This window comes from Talpa europaea (assembly GCF_964194135.1).
Source record: "Talpa europaea genome assembly, chromosome: 8".
Classification (NCBI taxonomy): Eukaryota; Metazoa; Chordata; class Mammalia; order Eulipotyphla; family Talpidae; genus Talpa; species Talpa europaea.
Window position 1 is genome coordinate 110516038 of NC_140075.1, and position 25225 is coordinate 110541262.

General features: G+C 42.8%; 1 protein-coding gene across 1 annotated transcript; it reads right to left on the reverse strand.

Annotated features, from left to right (window-relative positions):
- Positions 1 to 5480: 5480 nt before the first annotated feature.
- SAMD15 (sterile alpha motif domain containing 15) lies at positions 5481 to 15395 on the reverse strand (the record flags this gene model as incomplete). Its single annotated transcript, XM_084240306.1, has 3 exons — positions 5481 to 5696; positions 11967 to 12065; positions 13743 to 15395. The coding sequence occupies 3 exons, from the start codon at positions 15393 to 15395 to the stop codon at positions 5481 to 5483; spliced, it is 1968 nt and encodes a 655-aa protein (XP_084096432.1).
- Positions 15396 to 25225: the final 9830 nt, after the last annotated feature.

A 25225-nucleotide genomic window follows, 5' to 3' on the forward strand; every position in this document is an offset into this window, starting at 1 on the left:
ATAAATAGAGACAGCTTTGTTTCTTCCTGTCCAATCTGTGTGCTTTCATTTCCTTTCTTGCACTGGCTGCAACTGCCAGGACTGTGTTGAGTAATATCCTTACCTTACTCCTAATCTTTTTAACACGACAACAACTCTATGTTTTAATGCTTTTTAACTTGTATTCTGTTACAGACTAATATTTAAGATTGCCCTGTTCTTATTTCCCTGTACAACTGAAGAGGCTATCTTTTGTGTTTATATTTTCAAACCAGTTGGGTGTTAATTCTTAATTAGGATAAGAAAAGATTTAGGGGGCCAAGAAAAGAAGGTCACTGTCCAAAATTCAGCAGAAGCCTTCCACATTAGGCTCTCTTCTGTGACACTGCATAGTCTCTGGTGTTTGAATTCCTTTTAAGAACAGCAGCAGCTGAAAAGCACATAAGCCGCCAGCACCATAGATACCGTTGCCACGCTCCCTTTCTTCACATTGATTTACTTGCGTAATGGTAATAACCTCTTTGAAACCTCCAGAAAAGCCTTTAGGGGTGAAATCTCACATCAGTATCCAGGTTGGCAGCTCCCCTGCTTTGACACCAAGAGTTTCTTCTCCTTCAATGGTACAGCTGACATCTTGGAGGCCTGGGTGTCCCCTGTCAGGACAGCTTTTATTTTTAAGAGCATATCGTAAAGTAAATATGTTTTCTCCATGATACGCTTATGTATTCTTTCCAAATTCAAGGAAAAGACACTGAAAAAGACGTTGATGTCATCACAATCATTCTCTAATAATCAGTTCGTCCCCAAATGCACTTAGAGAAATGCATATAAATGTGACAACTCATCATAAGTACATAAGTGCATACTGGGTAGTTCAGGTAAAATTTTAACTATGAATTTTAATTAATTTGCTATCAATAATGGAGAACTTTATTTACAAATGGATGAAGTAAGCTTTAAAGCTACATCCAGTGTTTTGAACAGATATAAACAAAATGTTTTTTTCATCCCAGATTTCTTCCCCGGTTCGATCTAACTGCTGTGCAACTCAGTGAAACACCCTTTAGCCAGCATCTCTCGGCCAACACTGCTCTCCAGGACCACCTCACCTATCTATACTGTGATTCATTTGGCATCTCCCTAAGTAAACAACATTCAACAGTGGATTCCATGGACTCTACATCCCCATAAGAGACCTCAGGAGTCAGGACTTTCTTGCCTTTGTCTATTAGGTCTACATTGGTTGTCTCCTGATTATCACAATTGACAGTGGGGGTCATGCAACTGTATTGTTCAATATTAAGGAATTACATATCGATATGTTCGATATTAAGGAATTACATAATTCTACTGATGGCTCTTTAAAATGTAGAGTAATGTAGAGTAAAACAAGAGGTCTTTTACACTGGTATCTTCGGGAGGGTTTGACTTTTAGAAGCAATCTAACAAAACTATGTAACCTGACATACTAAGTAAGCTGATTCCCCAGGAAAGCCTTGCTAATATAAACTCATTTCTCTTCTAAAAGCTAAATAATCTGTAATGTCATTATTGGACAATTACATACTGTCGCTTCTTTTCCTATAGCAATATGTAGCTGACAAATGATACAGCTTGATTTTCCTACCATTTTGGCTAGAGAAATAAAATGTATGGTAAACAATATCAACTGAATTATGACTCCTTTAATGCTTATCTCAGCTATATATGATTGTTCTGGTACTATCTTAAAGTTGTTCCCATTTAAACCATTTAAAAAATATCTGACATATCTGGCAACAAATAATTTTGCAAAATAGATTAGATCTTACAGTGCAAACTTGTTTCCTGTATGTCTTTATAATAGAGCATAACAGCAGTGACCATGTCAAGTTGAGATAGAATGTCACGATGCTCTGTCATCAAACAGAACCATTGGTTGCTAAATGTTAAAGTACATTTTAAGCAAAATCATTCACTAATCATGTAAATCATTATGGTGTTGGGTTACTCATTTCCATTTGCTTTTTGAATATTTGTGAACCAGGCAAACAAGATGGTATGGCATTAAATGGTTTGAGACAAAAATTTGCTAGTCAAATTTGGGAAGAAAATTAGGTTCATCATCAGTTGGTATGAATTTTTATTATTTAATTATTTTTATTAACAGTTGTTATGAATGCTATTAATTTTACATTCAGGTACACTTGAACTTCAAAAACGTAAGACATAAAATGCTGCCAAGGACTAACATTTGTATCAACAGTTGATAAATGTCTAAGATTGTTTATTATACAGTAGCATACAATGTGCTAATGCCAACAGGCCAGCATGGAAGTTATTTTAAAGAATTTTAATGTTCCATGGAGTTAACAGTGTTTAGTATGATAAATGTTTCAAAATCAAATAGAAATGTATTCCTAACAGCACAGAAATACAATCCAATACTAATGCAAGACAGTGTTCCTTCTCTTAGTTAGAAAAGATAGGAATGGATTCCTTTAGACATGAAAACATTAATTCAAAAGGATACCTGCAGCACTATGTTTATTGCAGCACTAAATACAATAGGTAAGATATGGAAACAACCCAAATGCCCCAAAATAGACGACTGGATCAAGAAGATGTGGTGTAGAATACTATTCAAAAAAAGATAAACTCATGCCATTCGCAGCAACATGGATGGTGCTAGAAGGGATGATGCTCAGTGAAATAAGCCAGAAGGAAAAAGGAAAATATCAGATGATTTCACTTATAGAAGGAATATAGGGGAACAAAATAAGGGATCAGGAAAAAAAACAATAATAATAAATAAAAAATAAAATTAGCAGGCAACTATAAATCAGAGTCTGCAAGGGAGTAGGAGGTAGAGGAATCAAAACAGGGGACAGAAGATCATAAAGGACTATGGTGATGGTTCACGGGGCAATTGGTGGTGGGAATTTTACAGGGACTACACCTGAGAGGAGAAAGCATACAAGCATGAATTGTGCAAAATTGAACAATGATGTAAAAAAAAAATATATATATATATAAAAAATGGATTCCTTTGATTATTCATTCATGTCTAGGGAATTTGACAGGGCACGGGATTGCCCCTCTGGACTATGGTGGCCCTACAGTGGTTTCTAGGATTAAGAAGTGAGACTGGGAAGAGAGTGGTATGTCCATAAAACTAGAAACTGGAGTCATCAAGGAACACAGAGTAGGGCCTCCCCTGGTGGCGCAGTGGTTGAGCACTGGGCTGAGAAGCTGCCCGCAGCCTCTGCAGCGCTGGTTTGATCCCCCGCCGGTGAGGGTCCCACATGGCGCCCAGACTTCTCCAGTCTCGCCCGCTGCTCCCCTCAGCTGTGTATTGATTCATCACTCTGCCTGTTCTGCTCCCCGCTCTGGCTCTGGTGAATTCTCTCACCCTCCCGTGCTTCTGACTGTACCCAGTGCTTGTATAAATAAATAAATCAATCTTAAAAAAAAAAAAAGCAACACAGAGTATTTTAAATTTCTTTAGAGAAGTTCTGTCATAGGTGGACTCTGGCCAGAGTTTCATTTTATAAAGGTATGAAAAGTGCCCTCTAAAAGACACTGGCAGGCAGCCCCAGGCTCTACTCTGTAGTCAGTGGTGTTTCTATAAACCATGTTTTTTGTGACGAGAAATAAAAATCTAAATTTCTGAAAAAATTTTTTTCTCAGGTACCAAAAGGGGAAAGAGAATTTTCCCTTCCTTTTTTCTCGAAACAGTTCCTTTGGAAAAATTCTAATTGTAAATCTTTTTTGTCTCTGTTTTTGAGGTGTATGTAAATGGTTTCAAAAGTTGAGTAAGTCTCTGGTGGTTTCACATCCCCTCACTGTCTTGCCCTGGCCTTGGCATTTTCTTTCTGAAATGTACCTAAGCAGAGAGGAGAGTGGCCCCAGGTCTCCCTGACTTTCTGGGAGCTGAGCCTCAGTGCCTGGCTCTCAGCAGTATGTTCCTATTTGTCATAAAGATATGAGAAATTTTATTTCTCCATTGGATTCAGGTAACACGTATGTAACTGTGCCTGGCTGTAGAAAAGGGTGAGATTTTCTTGTCTCTGCACTCTTGCTTGTGATGTGCACTGCATACTGATTTAATGCTGATTCAATAATAAAACTGTTTCTTTTTTCTGTATCTGTGGAGAGGATTATCTGGCCGAGCAGATTTTAGTTTTAAAATCTGGTCTCACTACCAGATGCATTACTAGGAGCCCTTACAATCGTTAACGAAGCAGGACCTTAGAGAACCAGGAAACCAATGGATAAGAGGGTTAGTTCCAGGATCTCAAAATTCGGGGAAGAGAAGGGCAGAGATGACTATTGGTGACTCTCGGGAGGGTGGTTAGTGTAGCTGGTTGGTACAAAAACCGTTATTTCACTTCCAACTTACCCCTGTCTGTTTTGAGCAGTTTGTTAGCGTATGAAGACGCCAGAACATGCACACTTCTTCATTTTGTGTCCTGAAGGTCGCACCAGCCTCCTTCGACACCTGGGGGATGACCTGAGGTGCCATCTTCCGAGCATGCAATGTATGTGGAGGCAGGAATGCTCCTCACCACCTGCAGATGACCAGCACCGTCCAGTCACCGGCCGGTCCCTTGTCTGGCTTTTGCCTTTCTTTTTAAACCCCGCTCCATCTTTTGCTGGGGAGGCAGTCTGTGGGATCTAAATCCTTTGGCTTCCATTTCTTGTACAGGTAACGAATCCTCTTTCTCAAAAACAACAACAACAACAAAACTTGGTTCTGGTCCCTTGGCTGGTAGATCCAAGTGACAGACCTCTTGAGCTGGGTAACACAGTTACTCAGAAAGAGAAGCGCTGCCACCTTTGACCAGGGGCAAAACAGAAACACCAAAGGAGCTGGGGGCCAGGATGTACCGCTTTGGCAGACAGTTTCCAGCAGGAGACAATCAAGAGCCAAAGGAATCAGGAAGAGCTTTTTGACCTTCCCCTTAGTTGCCAGAAAGAATTTAGCTAGAAAACATGTTCCAGGAAGGGAGCTACCCTCATCTAACATCAAGATAACATGAACTAGACGTGCAGACGGGGAGGAAACTAGCAAAGCCTGTTGAGACTCCTTTCTGGGTATCACTGTTTCTGTATGGCCCAGCAAACATGTTTTTTTTTTTAACCAAACATTTGCTCTTGCCATCTTCCTGTGAATTGTCTTCCTTCCCTTTGAAGTCTCAGGCTTCTACCCCGCCCCCCCTCTTATCTCATTTTGCCTGAATGTCATTGGGCCTTTCACGTCATTGTGGGACCCTTATAACTCAGTTAAATTTGTTTTCTTCTCTTAATCTGTCTCATGTTAATTTAATTATTCGACCAACCAAAAGAACCAAAAAGGAGAGAATGGGGAAATTTTGTGTTTCCAGACAAATGAAAGGTGCTGCTGTGAGTCAGTGACGAAATTGGCTAGCAGGTTTGGGTTATCCTTCTTGAAACGGAGAAAAAGAAAACCCCAAAGGTCACACTTCTTCCCCAGAATAATTTAGTTTGACAGTTCAAGTTCAGTGGAATGGTTCAGGGTCAGTTATTTGAGGAGCATAATCCTGTAACCCTGCTGCTTCCACATATTCAGAGAAGGTCAAAGAATCAGATTTGACCCCACTATGACTTTTTTGCTCTAAAAATAAGCCGATAGTGTCCCTGTAGGGAAGGCTGATGGAGCGACTGAATAATGGTTCTTCAATTCCCAGTAGCTCCCGGGTATGCTGAGAAATTACCTGAAAGGCAAGGATAATTTTTTAACAGGACTGATCTGAAAATACAACTAAATCAAATATTTCACTTAGTTTCCTAGCCCCTGGGAATGCTAATCCCATAAGTTATTGCTATGAGAAAATAAAACAATGAAATAACATGCAAAGGCTTACTAGCCTGGTTTTATCAAAACAAAGTTCTTACAAGAAATGCCACATTATTTGCTATCCTTTTTAAAATGCTATTTAAAGATGTTTTTAAGTCTTTACATCAGATGGGCATGGTGGGTTCAGTTTTTTCTTTTGGCTGAGCAATCTGACCAACCATATAAGCAGATAAAAGGTTCAGATTAGGAGCCATGACTATCTCTGGGAAGGTTAATAAATAACCAGGCTCAGTTAATAAATAAAGGGCTCAGTTAATTTGTAAAATCATTACGCAACTAGTTATTCAATTTACTTGACTTCAAACAAAAGTCAACCGCTAAGAAGCAGGCATTAAAGTCCTAGCTATACTTAGTATCTATACTTGTATTTTCTATGAAAATATCTTTAAATGGCCAATTTTTCAGTATCTCTAAAACACTGATTTATATTCAATGAATACCATGCCACTTGATATTCTGGATTGACCTCTTGTTTTATTTTCAAATTCTAGTTTTAACCATAGCTCTATTATAACACTGCTGTTTGAATTCATGTTCTGCATCTGGATGATAATGCAGTCTGTGAAACTGCTGCTAGAACACATCCAGTGAAGTATGTGGAATGATTTTTTTTAATTTAATATTCCTAGTCATAGTTACAAAGCTGTAAAATTCATGCCACAGACAATTCTAAATCTGAAGCAAAAGGGCCCAGTGGCGATGCATTTTAGATAGGCAAGGTATCTTTCTTCTCAAATCTTGCATAAAATGGCTTTGTTCAGGCTCTAGAGAGGGCTTGTGGGTAAAAGACACTGCCATTGCCAGTGGGAATACTAATGAGGTCTGTAGCAGTTGGAATTTCTAAGATTGAGACTCGAATAACTACAGGTGAAGATTCTTCGTTTGTAATTGATGCTGCTACATTGAGCACCTCGCCTCAACTCTCCTTTTGAATGCCCCTTGTTACAAGAGATTATTTCACAGAGTCCCTGAGGTTTATAGATGGTTCCCGTAGGGGGGACCTTGTAGACATAAGCATATCCACAATTAACCAAAAGAGCTATGAGGCTATAGGCTGAAAGTGTTCAATCCTGTTAATATTCTAATGCAGGAATTAAAACATTATAAAGCTCTGTGGAATCAAGAAATACACTCTAACCATCACTCCTCTAATTCAGTAATTTTTAAAGTGGGTATGAGGTTCGTTGATGGACCACGAGGATCCTCTGTTGGGCTATAATCTAAAACCGTGTGTTCTTTCTTCAGATTTGATGAATAACAAGCCACTGACATTATTTTTACCTAAGACTCATAGCAACTTAATAACAACAACTAGGGTTAATAAATATTGGTATTCATGGTGTAGGGAAGGTAAAAATGTATCAGGTTTTTCTGCCCTCCTGCCATTAGGATTAATGATGAATCCTGCAGTCCTGAATGCATGCCTGAGGGTGTAGGGTGTGGGCATGTGTAAGTGGGTACACCTGTGCTGAGATATTAGGCTTATAAGGGCGGTGTCACAGGGACGCCAGAAGAAGCAGAACCATGAGGAGAACCACGAGAGAAGCAGAGAGAACGCAAGAGAAGGCCGGAGAGCCCAGAAAGAGTGAAGACTTACTAGGGGCTGGGAGGCCTGCCAGCCTCCTGGCCCCCCGGCACCCCTAGCTGCTGTGTACTGGGTATTTACTGGTAAATCCCAATAAAAGCCTGCAAAAGCCACTGAGGGCTTCAGGACTCCCTCCTTTACCTGGTCTGCTGGATTAGAAAACCTGCACTGTGTCCTTCCTGCCCTTACACATGGAGAATATTAGCATTTTCTAAGGATACTTAATTCTGCATTCTAGGATGGTGGCCCCCACTCAATGCTGGGATCACTCAGAACACCTACTTCACATGGCCTCCAGCAGATACTTGTGATACCTGTAGTTTTCAAGAAGATTCTATTATTACTTGACCGATGCTTAATCTTATGCTGATCATAGTTTTCAAAGGCTGCTGCTCTGCTCTTTTAGATTGAGCTACAATTGACATATATTGGTTTCAGGTCTCTAATATAATGATTGAAATATTTGTCTACATTGCAAAATGATTACCACACTAAGTCTAGTTACTCTCTGCCATCAAACAAAGTTAACTTTTAGGACTCAGTCTCTTGGCAACTTTTAAGTACATGTTGCAATATTATTGACTATAGTAACCATTACACTCCTGTGACTTATACCTGGAGTTTATACTGATTGACCCCCTTCACCCATTTTGTCCATCCTCCAACCCTCCCTCCCTCTGGCACGCTCCATTCCATTTGTTCTTGCTCTTATTTATAAAATACGGATGATTTTGCTTCATCATTACCAACTTATTATGCGCTGTTTGGTTTGTAACTATTCACCATTTATATAATCAGAACCTATAATTTACTTTCATTAATTCTAAAGACTAATTGTGCTTCAAATGTGATCATTCTATATCACCATTATTAAAACAGACATAGTGTCCTTAAAATCTGCTTGTTGGCTCATTTTACAACATGAATTAATCTTTTTTTTTAAGATTTATTTATTTATGCATACAAGAGCTGGGGTACAGGCCAGAGTTGTGGGGGCGAGAGGATTCACCAGAGACAGAGTGGGGAACAGAACAGGCAGATCTAGTGAAATACACTGCTGAGGGGAGCAGCAGGTGAGGTAGGAGAGGTCTGCTGCGCCATGTGGGGTTTCTCCCTGGCAGGCTGGGGATTAAACTCTTGCTGCAGAGGCTGCCAATTGCTTCATAGTGTGGTGCTTAACCCCTTGCACCACCAGGGAAGCCCAACATGAATTAATCTTAAATGCCTCATGTGAGGGAAAGAAGCCAAACTCAAAGGTTATATAATATTAGATTCCATTTATTGGTCATTCTGGAAGAGGTGAAACTATAAGGAGAAAAAACATATGAGTGGTTGCTGGGGCTGGGGTGGAGAGATGGTGTAGGGTAAGTAAAGTATTAGTCTTTTCTGCCCTCCCACCATTAGGACTGATGATGGATCCTTGCGGTCTGAATGCATGCCTGATGGTGGGCACCTGGAATAGGGTGTGGGCATGTGTAGATGGGATTCACCTGGGCTAAGGCTGGGCTTATAAGGGCGGTGTCATGGGAACGCCAGCAGAAGAACCACGAGAACAAATGGAAGAGCAGAGAGCAGAGACCATCAGAGGAGGCCGGAGAGCCCAGACAGAGTGAAGGCTTGCTGGGGGCTGGGAGGCCTGCCAGCCACCCAGCCCCCCAGCACCTCTGCCTGCTGTGTACCTGGTAAATCTCAATAAAAGCCTGAAAAGCAACCTAGGGCTCCAGGACTCTCTTCACCCCATCTGCTCAGGTCATAGAGAACCTGCTCTGTGTCCTTTCTGCCCCTTACAGATGGGTAGACAAAGGGGACATGGGGAAGTTATAGGGAGTAGAATTGTTTTGTATAGTTCTGTGGTAGTAGATACATGACCTTGTACATAGAACCGTACACTACTGAGAATGATTTTACTGTATATAATTTTTTTAAAAAGCTAGGATGCCATGGGAACCCATGATAGAAATACAGGCTGTGGATCAGTGAACCTAACTGTCTCGTGTGTAGGACACACTCTCACTGAAGGGGGTGTTGAAGAAAAGAGCTAAATAACTTTAACTTTGAAAACCAGTGTTTGTCTTGGTAGCGTAAGGACCTGTACACAAGTATACTGCTCTCTATTTAATAAATTTGCTTCCCATAAGGACACATACTTATAAAGGGAGCCAGTTTTCTCACTGTCAGAGAAAGACATTTACACAAGCAAGGGTGGGTAGGGAGTCAGAAGCAGGGGAAGGCTACAATGACCCCCGTGGTGCTGGGATACAGTCTGAGATACTCACAGAAGTGAGATACATATTTGTGTACATGTGGGTTGGTATATAGACCTATAGTTCCAAGATCTGTCTGCTGAGAGTCTCGAGAAGCGGTGACACCCAGTAGCAATAAGCACAGCATGCCCACAGCTTGGTTTCTAAATACCATTCTCTGATAAAAGCAACCAGGGTTCCTTGGGGAAAAGGCTGATTGTAAACCTGCTGAAAGAAAATACAAAATGAATCTGAAGGAACATAGCTGCTAAAAGTAAAGAGGTGCTAAAATATGTACGTAAGGGAAGCAATTTAAAAGGACACAAGAAGTCATTTGAAAGAGCTCCTGGATGGGGGAAAAGGTACAATTAATTGAAAGAATACCTTAAGAGAGTTTCAAATAAGTATAAAAGGAAAGAGGGGGAAAGAAAATCATCATTAGAACAATATTGAATGACCACCAAAGGTAAGATCCACAGATGAATGCTAAAATTAGTGGACAGAACTTTAAAGAGGTTATTTGTATACCTTCAAACTATCTCCCACGATATATTTATTGCTATGGCAATTTTACTACACATCCATTAACTGTTTTCCATTTACTACACATCCATTAACTCTTCCTCTCTCCAGAAGGTGGAGCTTAAGTATGGGCTGGACTTAATAACTCACTTCTAATGAAGAGAAAATGAAAAGGAAACACAGTGGCTTTATTGTGAAGAAAGCTGGCAGACACCACCTTCACCAAGTGGTCAAGTTTGAACTCTCCTGTGGTAAGTCATTTTCTCCCTGATAGGATAAGATGGGAAAGGTGATTACCTCTGATAGTCTCCCCGCCAGGAAAAGAGCTTAGGTACTAACAAGCATAATCTTTTTATTTTCTAAATTATATGACATATGGAGTTATAGGGTTCTAAAGTCTGATCAAGAGTCACCTAGGAACAAATTCCAGGGCTCCCCTTAGACTGAATGAATCAAAATCTCTGGAGTATGGAGTCTAGGAGTTTGTTTTTTTTTTTTTAAATCTCATCTGACTCTGAAGACTATCTGAGTTTAAGAACCACTGAGGCAGAGCATTTATGAGCATGAATGAAATCATTGGCATTTGGGCTAGGAGATATTAAATGAGATTATAAATTATAATCTATAAATGAAATCGCACATGGGAAGCTTTGTAAACTGTGAGCACTGTCAATGAAAGGGACTTATGCAGAGATGCATCACCAGGAGCTGCTGGTACCAGAGAGAGCTTAGGAAATTGAGTCCAGGGAGGTTAACGTAACTTGTTCAAAGTTAGGTAGCAAATCAGACAAAATAATATGGTGTTATAAAAAAAACGCAATGGGTGTCAGAGACAAAAAATGTTTAAGAGCCAGGGAGGAGAGTTTACAGTGGGTTGGTAAGGTGAGGAAAGACTGCAGGAGGAAGTGAGAATTGAGTGGGGTACTGAAAGATGACTAAGATTGGTATCAGTCATACAGGGCAAGGGGAACAACAAAAATGCAGAGGGAAGGAGGCCCACGCCAGGTTAGCGAGGGCATGAGTTAGGCCTGGGAGGCTGGTGCAGAAGATTTATTAGAGGAGTGGGAGAGAAAAGAGTGGTGGGGACCTCCCCAGGTGGGGCAGTGGTTGAGCACCCGGACTGTGAAGCTGCCCGCAGCCTCTGCAGTGCGGGTTTGATCCGCGGCCACCGGCGAGGGTCCCACATGGCGCGCAGACCTCTCCTGCCGTGCCTGCTGCTCCCCTCAGCAGTGTATTTCGTCAGTCTGCCTGTTCTGTTCCCTGCTCTGGCTCTGGTGAATTCTCTCACCCTCCCGCGCTTCTGACTATACCCAGTGCTTGTATTAATAAATAAATAAATATTTTTTTAAAAAAAAAAGAGTGGTGGCTGCAAACATTTGTGGAAAGCCTTGAATCCTAAGCTAAGAAGTTGAGACTATCTTCTAAGTAGAGGGAGTTCAAAGAAGATTTCTTAGTGTATAAGTACTTGGAAAGTGAGATTCTAAAAATAGAGCTGTTCAAAGAGACATCAGGGAGAGGTTAAAAGCAGGAGGCTACTGGATGTTCTAGGTATGAAGTGATAAAAGTTTGAACAAGGAGGAATGGAGAAAACCTGATTCTGTAGGAGGTACTGACACTCCTTGAGGTCTTTGTGAGGATCAAAACAGAAGCCTGTGAGCCTGGGGGGCTGGGGGTTGATGACGCCATTGACAGAAATAGGAGACTAGGTTGGAAGAAAAATTTGTTGGCTTGAGGCAGACGGTAGCATTGTTATAGGGAAACTTTACACACAACTCACCTTCATGTCCTCAAAATCTGTTATCCCAATTTGAGGGAGGTTTGAGCAGTTTACATGGATGAGTTTCCGGCCACTGATGAAATTTGTGGTAAAACACTCCTGTTAATACAATGACAGCATCACTCAAAAATGCACTGCAAATAGCAGGGGGAAAAAGGGAGGGAGGTAGGAAGGGTGGAGGGAGTCAGGGAGGGAAGAAATCCATTTATCTTTGGTTCTCTACTGAGAAAAAACTTTAGTTTTAAATTTAACTTTAGTAATACTAATAATACCACATTTTTCATGAAAGCTCTTGACATTTCATACTGCTTTGTAATTTTTTTTTTTTTTTGGTATGTTAGAACCAATGCTTCTTTCACACCTCAATTACAATTTAAAGAATGGAGGGCTTCCCTGGTGGTGCAGGGGTTAGAGTCTAAGCGCTATCAAGCTATCGACAGCCACTGCAGCATGAGTTCCATCCCCGGCCAAGGAGCTGACCCACTGGTGCAGCAGACCTCTCCTGTCTCACCCGCTGCTCCCCTCAGCAGTGTATTTCTGAGATCTGCCTGTTGTGTTTCCTACTCTGCTCTGGTGAATCCTCTCAACCCCCCACTCCGCACCTTTGGCCTAGACCCCAGTTCTTACATGCATAAATAAGTAAATCTTTTTTAAAAAATTTAAAGTATGGATACAAAAGATTCCAGATCTTGTGTTGTTTTATGGTCGCCTAAGAACATAGTTGGCATTAGTGGTATAAGAGGTTTACCTTATCTTTTTAATGAAACTATGTTTTAAAGACTTATTTATGCATACAAGAACTTATTTATACATACAAGGCCAGAGGTGTGGGGAGTGAGCAGATTCACCAGAGACAGGGTAGGGAGCAGAACAGGTGGATCTACTGACATGCACTGCTGAGGGGAGCAGCAGTTGAGACAAGAGAGGTCTGCTGTGCCATGTGGGTTAGCTCCCTGGTTGGGGATGGAACTCAGACCACAGCAGTAATAACACTGAGACTTAACCACTGGACCACCAGGGAGGCCCTAAAATTACTTTTCGTTAATTGGCTATTTCAATTAGTACTAGTTGACACTCATGATACATATGCATGTATCATTGTTACAAACTAAGGTTAAAAGTACAAGTTAAGGGGGGGGCCTCCCCGGTGGAGCAGCAGTTGAACGCTGGGTTGCAAAGCTGCCCGCAGCCTCTGCAGCGCCAGTTCGATCCCCGGCTGCTCCCCGGCCACCGGAGGAGGGTCCCGCATGGCGCGCAGATCTCTCCTGCCGCCCGCTGCTCCCCTCAGCAGTGTACCTCGGTCCTTCTGCCTGCTCTGCTCCCCGCCCTGGCTCTGGTGAATTCTCTCACCCTCCCGCACTTCTGACTGTACCCAGTGCTTGTATGAATAAATAAATAAATCTTAAAAAAAAAAAGTACAAGTTAAGGGAGCTGCCACTAAAACAACCACCAAATACCAAAAGTCTGCCTTGGACAAAATCTAGTAAAAAAATACAACTTTCTATGAAAAGAGGCCTAAATAAATTTCTTAGTCTTTATTCAAAGATTGCAGAGAATATAATCACTGCTATAAATAGGAAAAACAAACATATTCTTCTCCCAAAATATATACATACATCAGTGGAAAGGTCAAAATTAAGATCCCAGTTTCCTCTATCATAGTCCAGGACTTTTCTATACTCCTTCAAGTGAATTGGTGAACTCAGGTCACAGTAGAGAAATGAGAGGTAAAAGGAGGAGAGTCCATGATCCCCCAAAAATGTTATCTTTGTATACCTTGTATTGAGGGAAGCCTAGCTTGCTAATCCACTCTGCAACTTTCTCTGGACTCCATGTAAGATAATCAAATTGCTGTAGCCCAAAACTACTTCTTGACTGTCTTTTTTTATCTCTAGGTACCAGATCCTCCAACTTTGAAGATAAATCCACACTTCCATTTTCAGTAGTGGACTCTTGAAAATCATACTGATCTACCAGGGAATAGTCATACTCACTGTCATAAACATTCTCATACGCATTTTGGAATGTTTTATAAAAACCGTAGTCAGTACTTGTAGAGTCTGCTTCGCTAGCTGAGAGAGACCCTTTTTTCACTCTTTTATGGAACTTTCTCCTTTGATAGGAGTCATAATCTACCACTACCCCTCTCGAGTAATTGCTTTGGATTGATTCTGCCTCATATTCTTTGACAAATTCTACATGTGTGTCTTTTCTATGTAGTCCTTTATCTGTTAACTCTAGATCTTTCTCTTCAGTTGGCTCTGTTTGTGTCTTTTCTTGAACCTCTGGTTCAGTCTTCTGTGGTGGTACTTGACTTCTTTTCTCAATTGATTCTGATGTTCTTAGTGTCTCCCCTGATGTGGCCTTCTGTGGTTGTGCTACTCCTGTCTCCTCAGTTGATTTTCTCGGTTTATCTTTTTGATGTGCTGGTTTAGAGTCCTCTGGTGGCTCTAGAACTTTCTCTGCACTTGACTTTCTTTGTGTCTCCTCTTGAACTGGTTTCGTCATTTCTGATGGCTCAACACCTCTTTCTTCACTTGGCTTTCTTGATTTTTCCTCCTGAAACTCTGATTTGATCTCTTCCAGTGTCTCTGGAACTTTCTCCTCAGCTGACTTTCTTTGTGTTTCCTCAGGAGACTTACTTGGTGTCTGGTCTGGAAACTCTGATTTAGTCTGCTCAGATGGTTCTTTTCCTACCTCTTTGGCTGATTTTCTTTGTGTCTCCTCTGGAAGCTCTGGTTTGACCTGCTCAGATGGCTCTGTCCTTTTCTCATCAAGTGACTTCCTTTGTGTCATCTCTGGAATCTCTAGTGGGGTCATCTCTGGCGGCTGTATTTCTGCCTCTTTAATCGAGTTTCTTGGTTTCTCACTTGGAAATTTTGGTTTGGTCAAGTCTGTAGATGGTAGCTCTATCTCTCCACCTTGCTCTCTGGGTGATTCCTTCAGAATGTTCTCTTGTAACTCTAATCTTGTCTCACTGATTGTGGCCCCTGGAACCTCAGACTCGGTTTCCTTTGGGAGCGCTAGATCTGGCTCATGGTTTTCAACCTCAAAGACCTCCACATCCTGGAGAAGCTCTTCTCCCATCTCCACGAACCCCTCCAACTGTACCTCTTGGGGTTCTGTCTCTCTAGAAAGGTCTACCTGTGACTCCTCGGGAATCTCGTATTCTGACAGCTCGTGTGGCCTTAGGTGGGGGTGTCCATTCTCAGCACCCTCTTGCGCCCCCTCTTTGAAGTCCTCTCCTCCCACCTCTGGCTGTGGCTCTTGCTCGGCCTCCACGTGCTGCTCCGCGTCTGCAGCCTCTGCCTTGGGTTCTGGCTGCGCATCTTCAGCCAACTTCCGAGACTCAGACAGTTCAGGAGCCTCCTGCTCCAGGTCTTCAGCGCCATACGGATCGGAATAGTAACCTTCAGGGACATCGGCCATGACGCAGCTTGGGGGACGCGCCCAGGCTTCCTAGCAACCCCAACTTCCGATAGCGTCTCTATGGCTACCACGGTTTCCGGCCGGGTCTTCGTGAAGCTTCTCCAGGTTCTGTCAGATCTTCCCAGCCCTGACTTTAAACCCCTGCCGCCCCAGCTCGCCCGCGCCCGCCGCGCCCGCCGCGCCCCTGCGCCCGCCCGGGGGAGCGCGCGGCGCTTCCGGCCCGGGCTCGGCTCGCGGTTCCCGCGCGCGCCCGGCCTTCGGCCGTTTCCGGAGCCCTCGCGGCGGGCGGCGACCGCTCCCGGCGCGGCTGCAGATGTCGGACCGGCGGGCGGCCGAGGGGCCGGGCTTCTGGAGCCCCGCGGGCGGCGTCGGGGACGGCCCGGGAGCGGCGGCGGAGGGCCCGGCGGCCGCCTCAGGTACGCAAGGCCGGGCCCGGCGCGGGGGGACCCGCCCGGCCGCCCCTCGCGCGCGGGGCCCTGTGAGCGCGCCGAGCCCGCGCCCCCCGCGCGCGCCCCCCGCCCCTGCCCCCACCCGGCCCCGGCTGCGGGGCTGCGTGCCAGGCGTTTCGCCTTCTGATTCGAAACGCCGGGTCCCTGCCCAGCCGCTTTCTCGGGGCAGCCCCGACGGTCTCGGCCGCGCCGGCCGCGCTGCCCCTGCGCCCCGCAGCGCCGGCCCCCCAGCCGGTCTCCGCTGGGCTGCGCGCCCCGACCCCCCATCCCACCCCACCCCACCCCACCCCACCCCGCTTCTGGCGGGCGCCGGCCATTCCCGCGGCTCAGCCCGGCTCCTGCCTCCCCACGCGCCCCTGCGCCCCCCATATCCGGGGGGCAGCCCCCCATTGCTCCGTCCACGACCCCACTGCGCTCTGGCCTTCCAGAGCCCGGGTCCCTCGCCGCGCCCCCGTCCTCTCGGGCAGCAGAGTGGGAGAGGCGAAAAGCAGAGCCGGCGTAGGGGGGACCCCGAGGGGTCTTTTGAATGGACACAGTAGCCAGAGCAAAGGCAGAAGTGGGGGCTGCAACTGCAGCCTTGACGACCGCCCCCTTTCTCTAGGTTTGTGCCCACCTGCCTCGGTTTGTGCCCACGCGGGGCCCTCGGGCGGCTGTCTGCAGTGTACTCGCCTCTCCCTCTCTGCCTGCCTTAGGGCCACCATGCACCAGGCGACTAAAAGGATGCTTGTTTGAAATACAGAAGGATAAGGGAGAGAACTGGTGTCATTAAGCAGCGGCAATGAATTAATTTTCCAGGTGTGAGATGAAAATAGACACCGTGAAGTAGAGCGGTGGAGGAGCCGCTGTGGAGCCGCAGGAGTCAGCCTCTCCATTGTACTATTTGAGTTGACCTTTGGCGACTCGTTTCACTTCTCTCTCTCTTTCCTTTTCTGTAAAATGTGGGTACTAAGATTTCGTGCTGATGGAATTGCTCAGGATCACCCGAGGGTGTGTTTCTGGGGACTGTGGTGCCCGGCCTAGTGTACACAGGCTGTGCTGGTGCTGTCCTGGCTGGGAGAGTGAGGTCTGGCCTTGCTTCCCTGCACTGCTCCTGGATGTGGGTCTGTGTGGGGACCGCCCTGCCTTCTGCTTCTGTCCCAGACACCTCCCGTCTCCTAGTGCTGCTTCAGTCAGACACATGCCTTGGCCCACCCAGCTTTTCCCCATGACCTGCCTAATGTTCTCTTCCTTTAAAACATCTTCCTTCTGGGCCTCCCCGGTGGCGCAGTGCTTGAGCGCTGCCTCTGCAGCACCGGTTCAAGGTTCAATCCCCAGCCACCAGTGAGGGTCCCACATGGGGCACAGACCACTCCTGCCACGCCCGCTGCTCCCCTCAGCAGTGTATTTCGTCAGTCTGCCTGTTCTGTTCCCCACTCTGGCTCAGGTGGATTCTCTCACCCTCCTGCGCTTCTGACTGTACCCAGTGCTTTGTATAAATAAATAAATCAATCTTTAAAAAAATAAATAAAACATCTTCCTTCTTAGGAAGGCCTGCTTTGTATTAAATTCAAAATTGATGGCGTGTATTTAACGTTGTAGTAGAAATTGTAAGCCTGATTTCTAAAAGGTGAAACAAGTAAAAACTCAGTCTCATAAACACCTGTCCTTTACGTGTGTAACTATTTATAAATTAAGGTTTCTTTTTTCACTTCCCCTTTAGATCCTGTGTGCTTATGTCAGACAAGCCTAAACATTTTAAAAAGAAAGGTCTTAGGAATAGCCCAGGAATATATTGGAGGATAGTGGGCTTGTCTCTTTTGTCACCCTCCTCCCCATTTCTGATTTTTTTTTTTGCATTCACTTTTTTCTTCCCTGACGTTGATAGAAATACCTACATTCTTCCTCTTGCCCTCAGAAAGCAACATGTTGATTTTATGTCATGGAGGGGTTTATTGCAGCCCAGACGAAGCTTTTCCCCTTGAGCTAGAAGTTGTTGCTGATAAATTAGCAAACCAGTACTAGTGATAGCCTACGTTAATTGAAGCTTACTTTGTGACAGAAGGTGGACATTTATTTATATTATCTGACTTAATCCTGTCAACCATCATTTTTTTTTTTCCAAGATTTTTTTTTTTATATACAAGCACTGGGTATAGTCAGAAGTGCGGGAGGGTGAGAGAATTCACCAGACACAGTGGAGAACAGAACAGGCAGACTGACGAAACACACTGCTGAAGGGAGCAGCAGGTGGCAGGAGAGGTCTGCGCGCCATGTGGGACCCTCGCCTGCAGCCGGGGATCAAACCAGTGCTGCAGAGGCTGACGGCCAGTTTCGCAGCCCAGCGCTCAACCGCTGTGCTGCCAGGGGAGGCCCTCAACCATCATTCTTGTTCCCATATTTACAGAGGAACAGATTACAGCTGAGATTTATTCATCCAAGTTAGCTACAAAGTGTTTGCTGTCCATATGAAATTGTCATCTTGTTATAATGAAGCTTGCAATCATTTATTTTTATTGGTCATTAATCAATCAAGTGTTGGTTACTTGATTATATATATATATACTCACTGCTTATACACCAGGGCATGTTACGGCCTTCAAGGTGTTTTCAGTTCAGTAGGACGAGAGTACCATAGGAGAAAAAACAATTCAGAACAGTGTCTAATCCGGTGTATTTTGTTATAGCTCTTTGTATAGATACCCCATTCCCTCAAGAAACCAACTTTAGGGTAGGGACGGGATTATTCTTTTCCTGGAACTCTTGATGTTCTGTCCTAGAGGTTCTGTAAATATTTGCTGGATTGTGAGAGGAAGCCTCAACACAGAGATTTGGAGGAGCAGCAAATGAATATGAGGAATTTGGCTTGAGATGACCAAGAATGTTACCTGCCTCAGTGGTTAGTGCTTCGCAGTGATTCTCAACCAGGGGCAATTTCCATTTTGTGCCCACCCCCTAAATTTTGATTGTCCCACTTGGAGGGGGTGCTGTTCTTCTCACAGGTTGAGGTGGGGGGAATGCTTTCAATTCCCTGCAGCACAGTACAGCGCCCCAGGGAGAATTATCTGGCCCCAAATGCCTGTAGGGCTGCTGTTTAGAAACCTTGAGTTAGAAATAAGCTGGCTTTCCAAAGCAGTGAAAATCATGCATTTGGCTTGGCTCAGAGTTGTACAGGCTTAGGTGTAAAACCCCCAAATTACTTTAAATTTGGAGTTTGTTTGATTAGATCCTCTGCCTCCTTTCTCTGAAAAATGATCCAATGAGTGAGCAATAGAGTCCTAAGGATGAAGCTGAATGAAGTCATTTAATTGAGGCTGGACATTTAGTTATTGAATTAAGGGTTTTGATTTCTCAATGTGTCATATTCAAAGCAGGAATTTGTAATTATCCAGAATACCCATACCTTGTTTCTAAAAAGTGTTCGCTGCTGAGTATACCTTTTGAGGGTTTTCATGTTTGTTCACTGAGGTTTTGGTGAAGAATAAGAAAAGTATTTATGGTCTTCTGAACTGAGCTCTCCTGTGATCTTGATTGTCTTGTTTTTATGAACTGTAATTTTTTTAATGGGCCTTTATTTGTGGCACCTGGGTTCTTCAGGTCCCAAGAGGAGAGAGCTGCTGCTCTTTATTCAGTGAAACTCTGAGGCATACATGTTGCATCACTTTAGAATAGGCCTTTTTTCTTTCCTTTTAAGTTTAGGGAGCTTTGGGGAAAATAAAGGGCAAAGTCTGTTGTGAACTTGAAGTCAGCAGCAGAACTTAATTTGGTGTGCATGACCCTGAAAGCTGCCTTGCATTTAGAGGTTAAGGACTGGAAGCACGTCGGGCAAACATGCTCAGGATTCTTTTTTTTTTTTTTAAGATTTATTTATTTATACAAGAACCAGGGCACAGGCCAGATGTGCGCAAGGGTGAGAGGACTCACCAGAGACAGAGCGGGGAACAGAACAGGCAGAATGACCAAAACACACTGCTGAGGGGAGCAGCAGGCGGGACAGGAGAGGTCTGCCGCACCATGTGGGTTGCTCCATGGCTGGCGGAGGATCAAAACGGTACTGCAGAGGCTGTGGACAGCTTCACAGCGCTGCGCTCAACCGCCTGTGCCACCAGGGAGGCCCCACATGCTCAGGATTCTTGTATAGGAACTTAGACTAGGGCAGTAAGTTTGTCTGTCAGTGATGGAAATGTTGCATATCGATGACTATTATGATTTAAATTAAAATTGAAAAACTGGTAGCTACCATATTGGATGGAACAAGAGTGGGCAGTCCATGCTGGAGAACCCTTCTGCTTTTTGGTTTTCTATTGTGGTTTTATGTCAAAACGAATATATTTGCCTGTGGTTACTGTTTTCCATACAGTGTATTGTTTTTATCGTGTTGAGATAGTCAGTTCTGTTCTAATTTCGTAATCTGAATGACCACGTGGGAGCATGGCCACACATAAGGACCGAGGAGAAGTTGGATCACGTGCTGTCTGGATTTACTGGAAACATAAATTCAGCCAGTTTCTTTTAGTTTAAGTCTCTTGAGTCTATAACTATATAACCTGCTTTTGGTTCTTCTGCCCTTGAATCTGAAAGACCAGACTAATTATCTCCTTGCTGCCTGTTTAGTGACAGGGAAGTCCTGTGAGACCTGTTCTAAAGAACTCTGACCTGAAATTCAAGTGCTTTAGAAAGAACCCTGCTTTTTGGTTCTCTTTGAAGAGAAAATACAAAGTATGTAGCAAATTTCAGTCTATAGCATGATCAGAGTGTCTGAAAAGTATTCTGGTAATGTGAAAAGAAAACACATTTTAAAAATGGTCTAAAATGAAATCTGCGGAAGTTACTTTTTCCCCCTCTCATCTTTACTTTCGAAGACATCGGTTATGAGTTGAGTTATTCATGGGCTTCCATTTCCCTTCTCTATTTATTGTTTCCAAGACTTTGGCCACTCAGGTAGCACAGTACGAATTTTTGCCACACTAGGGAATATGTTCAAATATTTTTTGGTTATTATTTGGTATTGTATGTAAAAAATTGACATTTCACATTATGTTTCATTCTAAGTATTGTTATTACTAATTTGATATATCAATTTTTCCTAATATATATACTAAAATAGATATATCTCCACTAAAATAAAAAAACGTTTTTCCACAGTCCATCTAAAATTTGCATAACTTGTCCTGGTTTCTCTAGGAATACTTGCTATACTATAGAAAAGTTGTCTTTTTTCTTCTTTATAGTGGTCTAAATTTCACTAAATAAATTTGGGAAACCTAAAAAAAGCTGTATTTGTAATTGTTTTTTCTCTTTAAAACAGGACTGCATCCTCCACAATTTATACTTCTGAAAATAAACATGTATTTTTTTCTTCTTGTTTCCTGCCTTCCTTAATCCAGTTGCAAGGTGTTTTACCAGTAGTTCTTACTTAAGTTATCATATGCCTTTAATCTTAAAAATTAAAAGCAATATCTCTTCACCTTTTTCGCCTGCCTACATTAAACCATTAAGCTATCCTCATGAGGACTGGCTTGTAACATGAAAAATGCTCAAGTCATGAGAAAGGAAATGGAAGTCATAACTACATTGGGTAGTTCGATATCTCACTATGGTGGCACGGGTGTGTAGTAGAAAATGCTTGCTTACACTGCTGATGGGAGTGTAAATTGTTCAAAATGCCTATGGGGGGTAATTGGTCACTAGCCATAAAAATTACAATATACCCTCATCGATCCACTCCTCCGGGAATTTCTCCTGTAGATTTATTCACATGCCTGCTTAATGACACAGACACAAGGTTGTTATTGTATTGTTAGTAATGGTAAAAGATTAGAGAGGAGATAAATGCTCATCAGCAGGGAACCTTCAGTTACGGAAGAGCCATCCAATGAACTATTAACCAGTTGTAGAAAAGAATGAGGAAGCTTTTCATGGGTAGTTATAGAAATGTCTCTGAGATCTAAATGGAAAAACAAAGTTCACTATAGTGTTTCACTACAGTGTGTCTAGTATGCTCATTATTTGTATAAAAATGTGTATGTATATAGTGTACACACATCTACACTTTTTATGTGCATGAACTATCTCTCAAAGACTACATAAAACATTGCAGGTGGGGATTGAGATAGGAGAATGTTTTCACTGTATACTTTTTGAATTGTTGAATAATGTGGATACATTTCCTATTAGGAAAAAATGCAAATATGAGCTTGTTCACTGTTTATATCCTAAGTTGTTTGTGTATACATCTCTATAGTCTTTCTGCTCTGAAATACTGACCTTTTCTGGGCTTTTTTCTCGTGGATGAAACTTTTACGAAATTTGGGTTGTAAATTTTCTTGGAGATTACTTGTATGCTATTCTTTAAGTTCATTGCTGTTTTCCATTATTTTTGTGCTAATTACATTTCTGTCAAGAAATTCAACCTTATTGAAGTCTTCTGCTATGATCTACCCAACAGGATTAGTCAGGAGGCTAGAACCACTACTTAGATAAGCAGACACTGTTTACCGATGCCAGAAAGAATGCAGATTTTTTTTTAAAGATTTATTTATTTATGCATACAAGAGCTGGGTTACAGGTCAGAGATGCGAGGGGTAAGAGGATTCACCAGAGACAGAGCAGGGAGCAGAACAGGCTGACTGGCTGAAATACACTGCTGAGGGGAGCAGCGGGTGAGACAGGAGAGGTCGGCTGTGCCATATGGGATGCTCCCTGGCTGGCCGGGGATCGAACTTGTACTGCAGAGGCTGTGGATTGCTTCATAGTGCGGTGCTTAACCCCTTGCGCCACCAGGGAGGCCCCAGAATACAGATTTTTTAAACTGCTGTTGCAGTATTTTGTTTCCACTTTCACTGAGGTATCTTCATATTGAAAAGTGTAAAGCAACATTGAGGTTACTGTTTAGAGTGGTGGCCGACTGACTGGGTACTGGGATCATTTCTCCTACTGGGGACCATTGGGAAATAATTGTGGAGATACAACATCTGCTTGAAGGTTTTAGAGAACTAGCCAGAAGAGTTTCCTGGCTGTGATGCTTATGATGGTGGAGGTCTAAAGACAGACGTGTAAGAACAGGAGTGCATATTGGAGCTCCTTTGTCCTCTGAGTGCATATACTAAATTCCTGAGTGAGAAGTTGAATAGCAAGGCTGTAAAAGTACCTCTTTGGACTAAAGCAATAGGGATTAATTTTCAGGGCCAATCAACTAGGGGTAACCCTGGTATACTTTCTTTCCTCTGGCTTAGACCATGAAAGTCTATGAGGTAAGGGTTCTGTAAGTCAAGAGTAATTTAGAAACAGGCCATTTCAAGGAATACAGCTCAGTTTCAGAAACATCTAAGACCATGAAATTGGATGAAGTTGATCTCAGGCTGTAAGTGATCCCAGCGTGTGGAAGAGGCAAAGGCAAAACCTATTTGAAGGGTCACTGTAGGTTTCCATTTATTTCTACCATTTTATGAGAACAGTTTCTGAAACATAAAAAATGACCAGACACATGAAGAGAACAAAATGTCAAAAGAAGCAAAAAATATGAGTCCTTACGGACTCATAAAAATGAGTCCGCAAGGACACCAGGTTTTGGAGTCACCAGATATAGACTTAAAAAATATATTATGTTCAAGGAAATAGGTTTGAGAAACTTGGCAGAACATTGACATTTATAATAAAAAAAAATAGAAATTCAATAACTGCAAAACACAAATGGTAAATAGACTTCCTCGATAGGTTTAGCAATAAGTTACTGTATCTGCAGAGAGAACAGTGCACTCGAATAAAGGTCAGAAGAAAATATCCACAAGAAAATATGTAAAAACCAATAATGGAAAATTCAGGAAAGGGATAAGAGACATGGAGGTCTTGTGAGAGGGTCTAACATTTGTTTAATTGGAATCCTAGAAGGCGAGGAGAGCAAGACGGGACAAAAGCAATGTTTATGAGATAATAGCTGTAAATTTTCCACAATTAGCAGAATCCACCAATTCCAAAAGTCCTATATACCCCAAGTGGGATAAATACAATGAAATCCACAGTGAGTGCACATATGGTCAGAACTGCTATATAACCAAAGCAAAGAGAGAATATTAAAAGGCAGAGAAAAATTGCAGTTTACCTTCAAAGGAATAATAGTTTGACAGCTGACTTCTACATAGAGCAGTGAAAGCTAAATTATCTTTAGAATGCTAAAAGAAAACTACCAATATAGAATTTTTAAAATATTTATGCATACAGGAGCTGGGGTACAGGCCAGAGGTGTGGGGAGGGGTGGAGGTGTGTGTGAGAGGATTCACCAGAGACAGAGTGGGGAGCAGCACAAGCAGATCCACTGAAATACACTGCTGAGAGGAACAGCGGGCGAGACAGGAGAGGTCTGCTTCGCCATGTGGGTCACCTCCCTGGCTGGGGATTGAACTCCTGCTACAGTAGCTGTGGATTGCTTTGTAGAAATAGTCTCCAAGAATGAAGTGAAAATAGTCTCCAAGAATGAAGGTGAAATAAAGATATTTCCAGGCAAACACCAGATTTATCACCTGCAGACTTGTACTAAAAGAATAATTAAATTCTTCAGATGGAATCAGGATGATCCTAGATAAAATGAAAATTGCACTTTAATCTCATTCATTAATGTATATGTAGAAAGTCATCTACAAGATGTTAGGAGACTGAATTGAGTCACATATATGACCAAGTTGGTTTTCTTCCAGGAATGCAAAGTTATTTTAACATTTAAAAAAATTCATTTTAATACACTACAGGAGAAAAATTATGATCAGCTTTATAGATTCAGAGAAATGTGTTTTGTAAAATTGAACTTCTATTTATGATTCAAAACCGTTGCCAAACTTGGCACAGAAGAAACTTCCTAAAATAGATAAAGCATATCTACAAAAACACTACAACAAGCAGCAAACTTAATTGTGAAGTTTAAAAAAGTGTTTCTCTTGAGATTGAGAATAAGACAAGGGTACCCAGTCACTATTTCCAGTTATCATTTTACTGGATATCCTAACTAGTGCAGTCAGGAAACTTTTGTGCTCTGAACAGGGAGAATAGATTTAGATGTAAAGGTTCCTGTTTTCCAGAATTATTCCAGGATTTCTTTGCTAGGATGGTGACTTCAGAAATCATAATGACACTGGCAGCAAGTCCACCTATGGGGATGATGAGAATTTCATCCTGCAGCATACAGGACTTGGTATCTTGACAATAGCAAATGCTGAGCACAACCCAATGTGGTTCCCAGTTTGCTCCCTTGCTGCCAAGACTAAGTGGCTGGATGGCAAGCATGTGATCTTTGGCAAGGTAAAAGAGGGCATGAATATGGTGGAAGCCATAGAGTGCTTTGCATCCAGGTAAGACCAGCAAAAAGATCACCATTTCTGACTGGACGTATCTAATAAATTTGACCTATGTTCC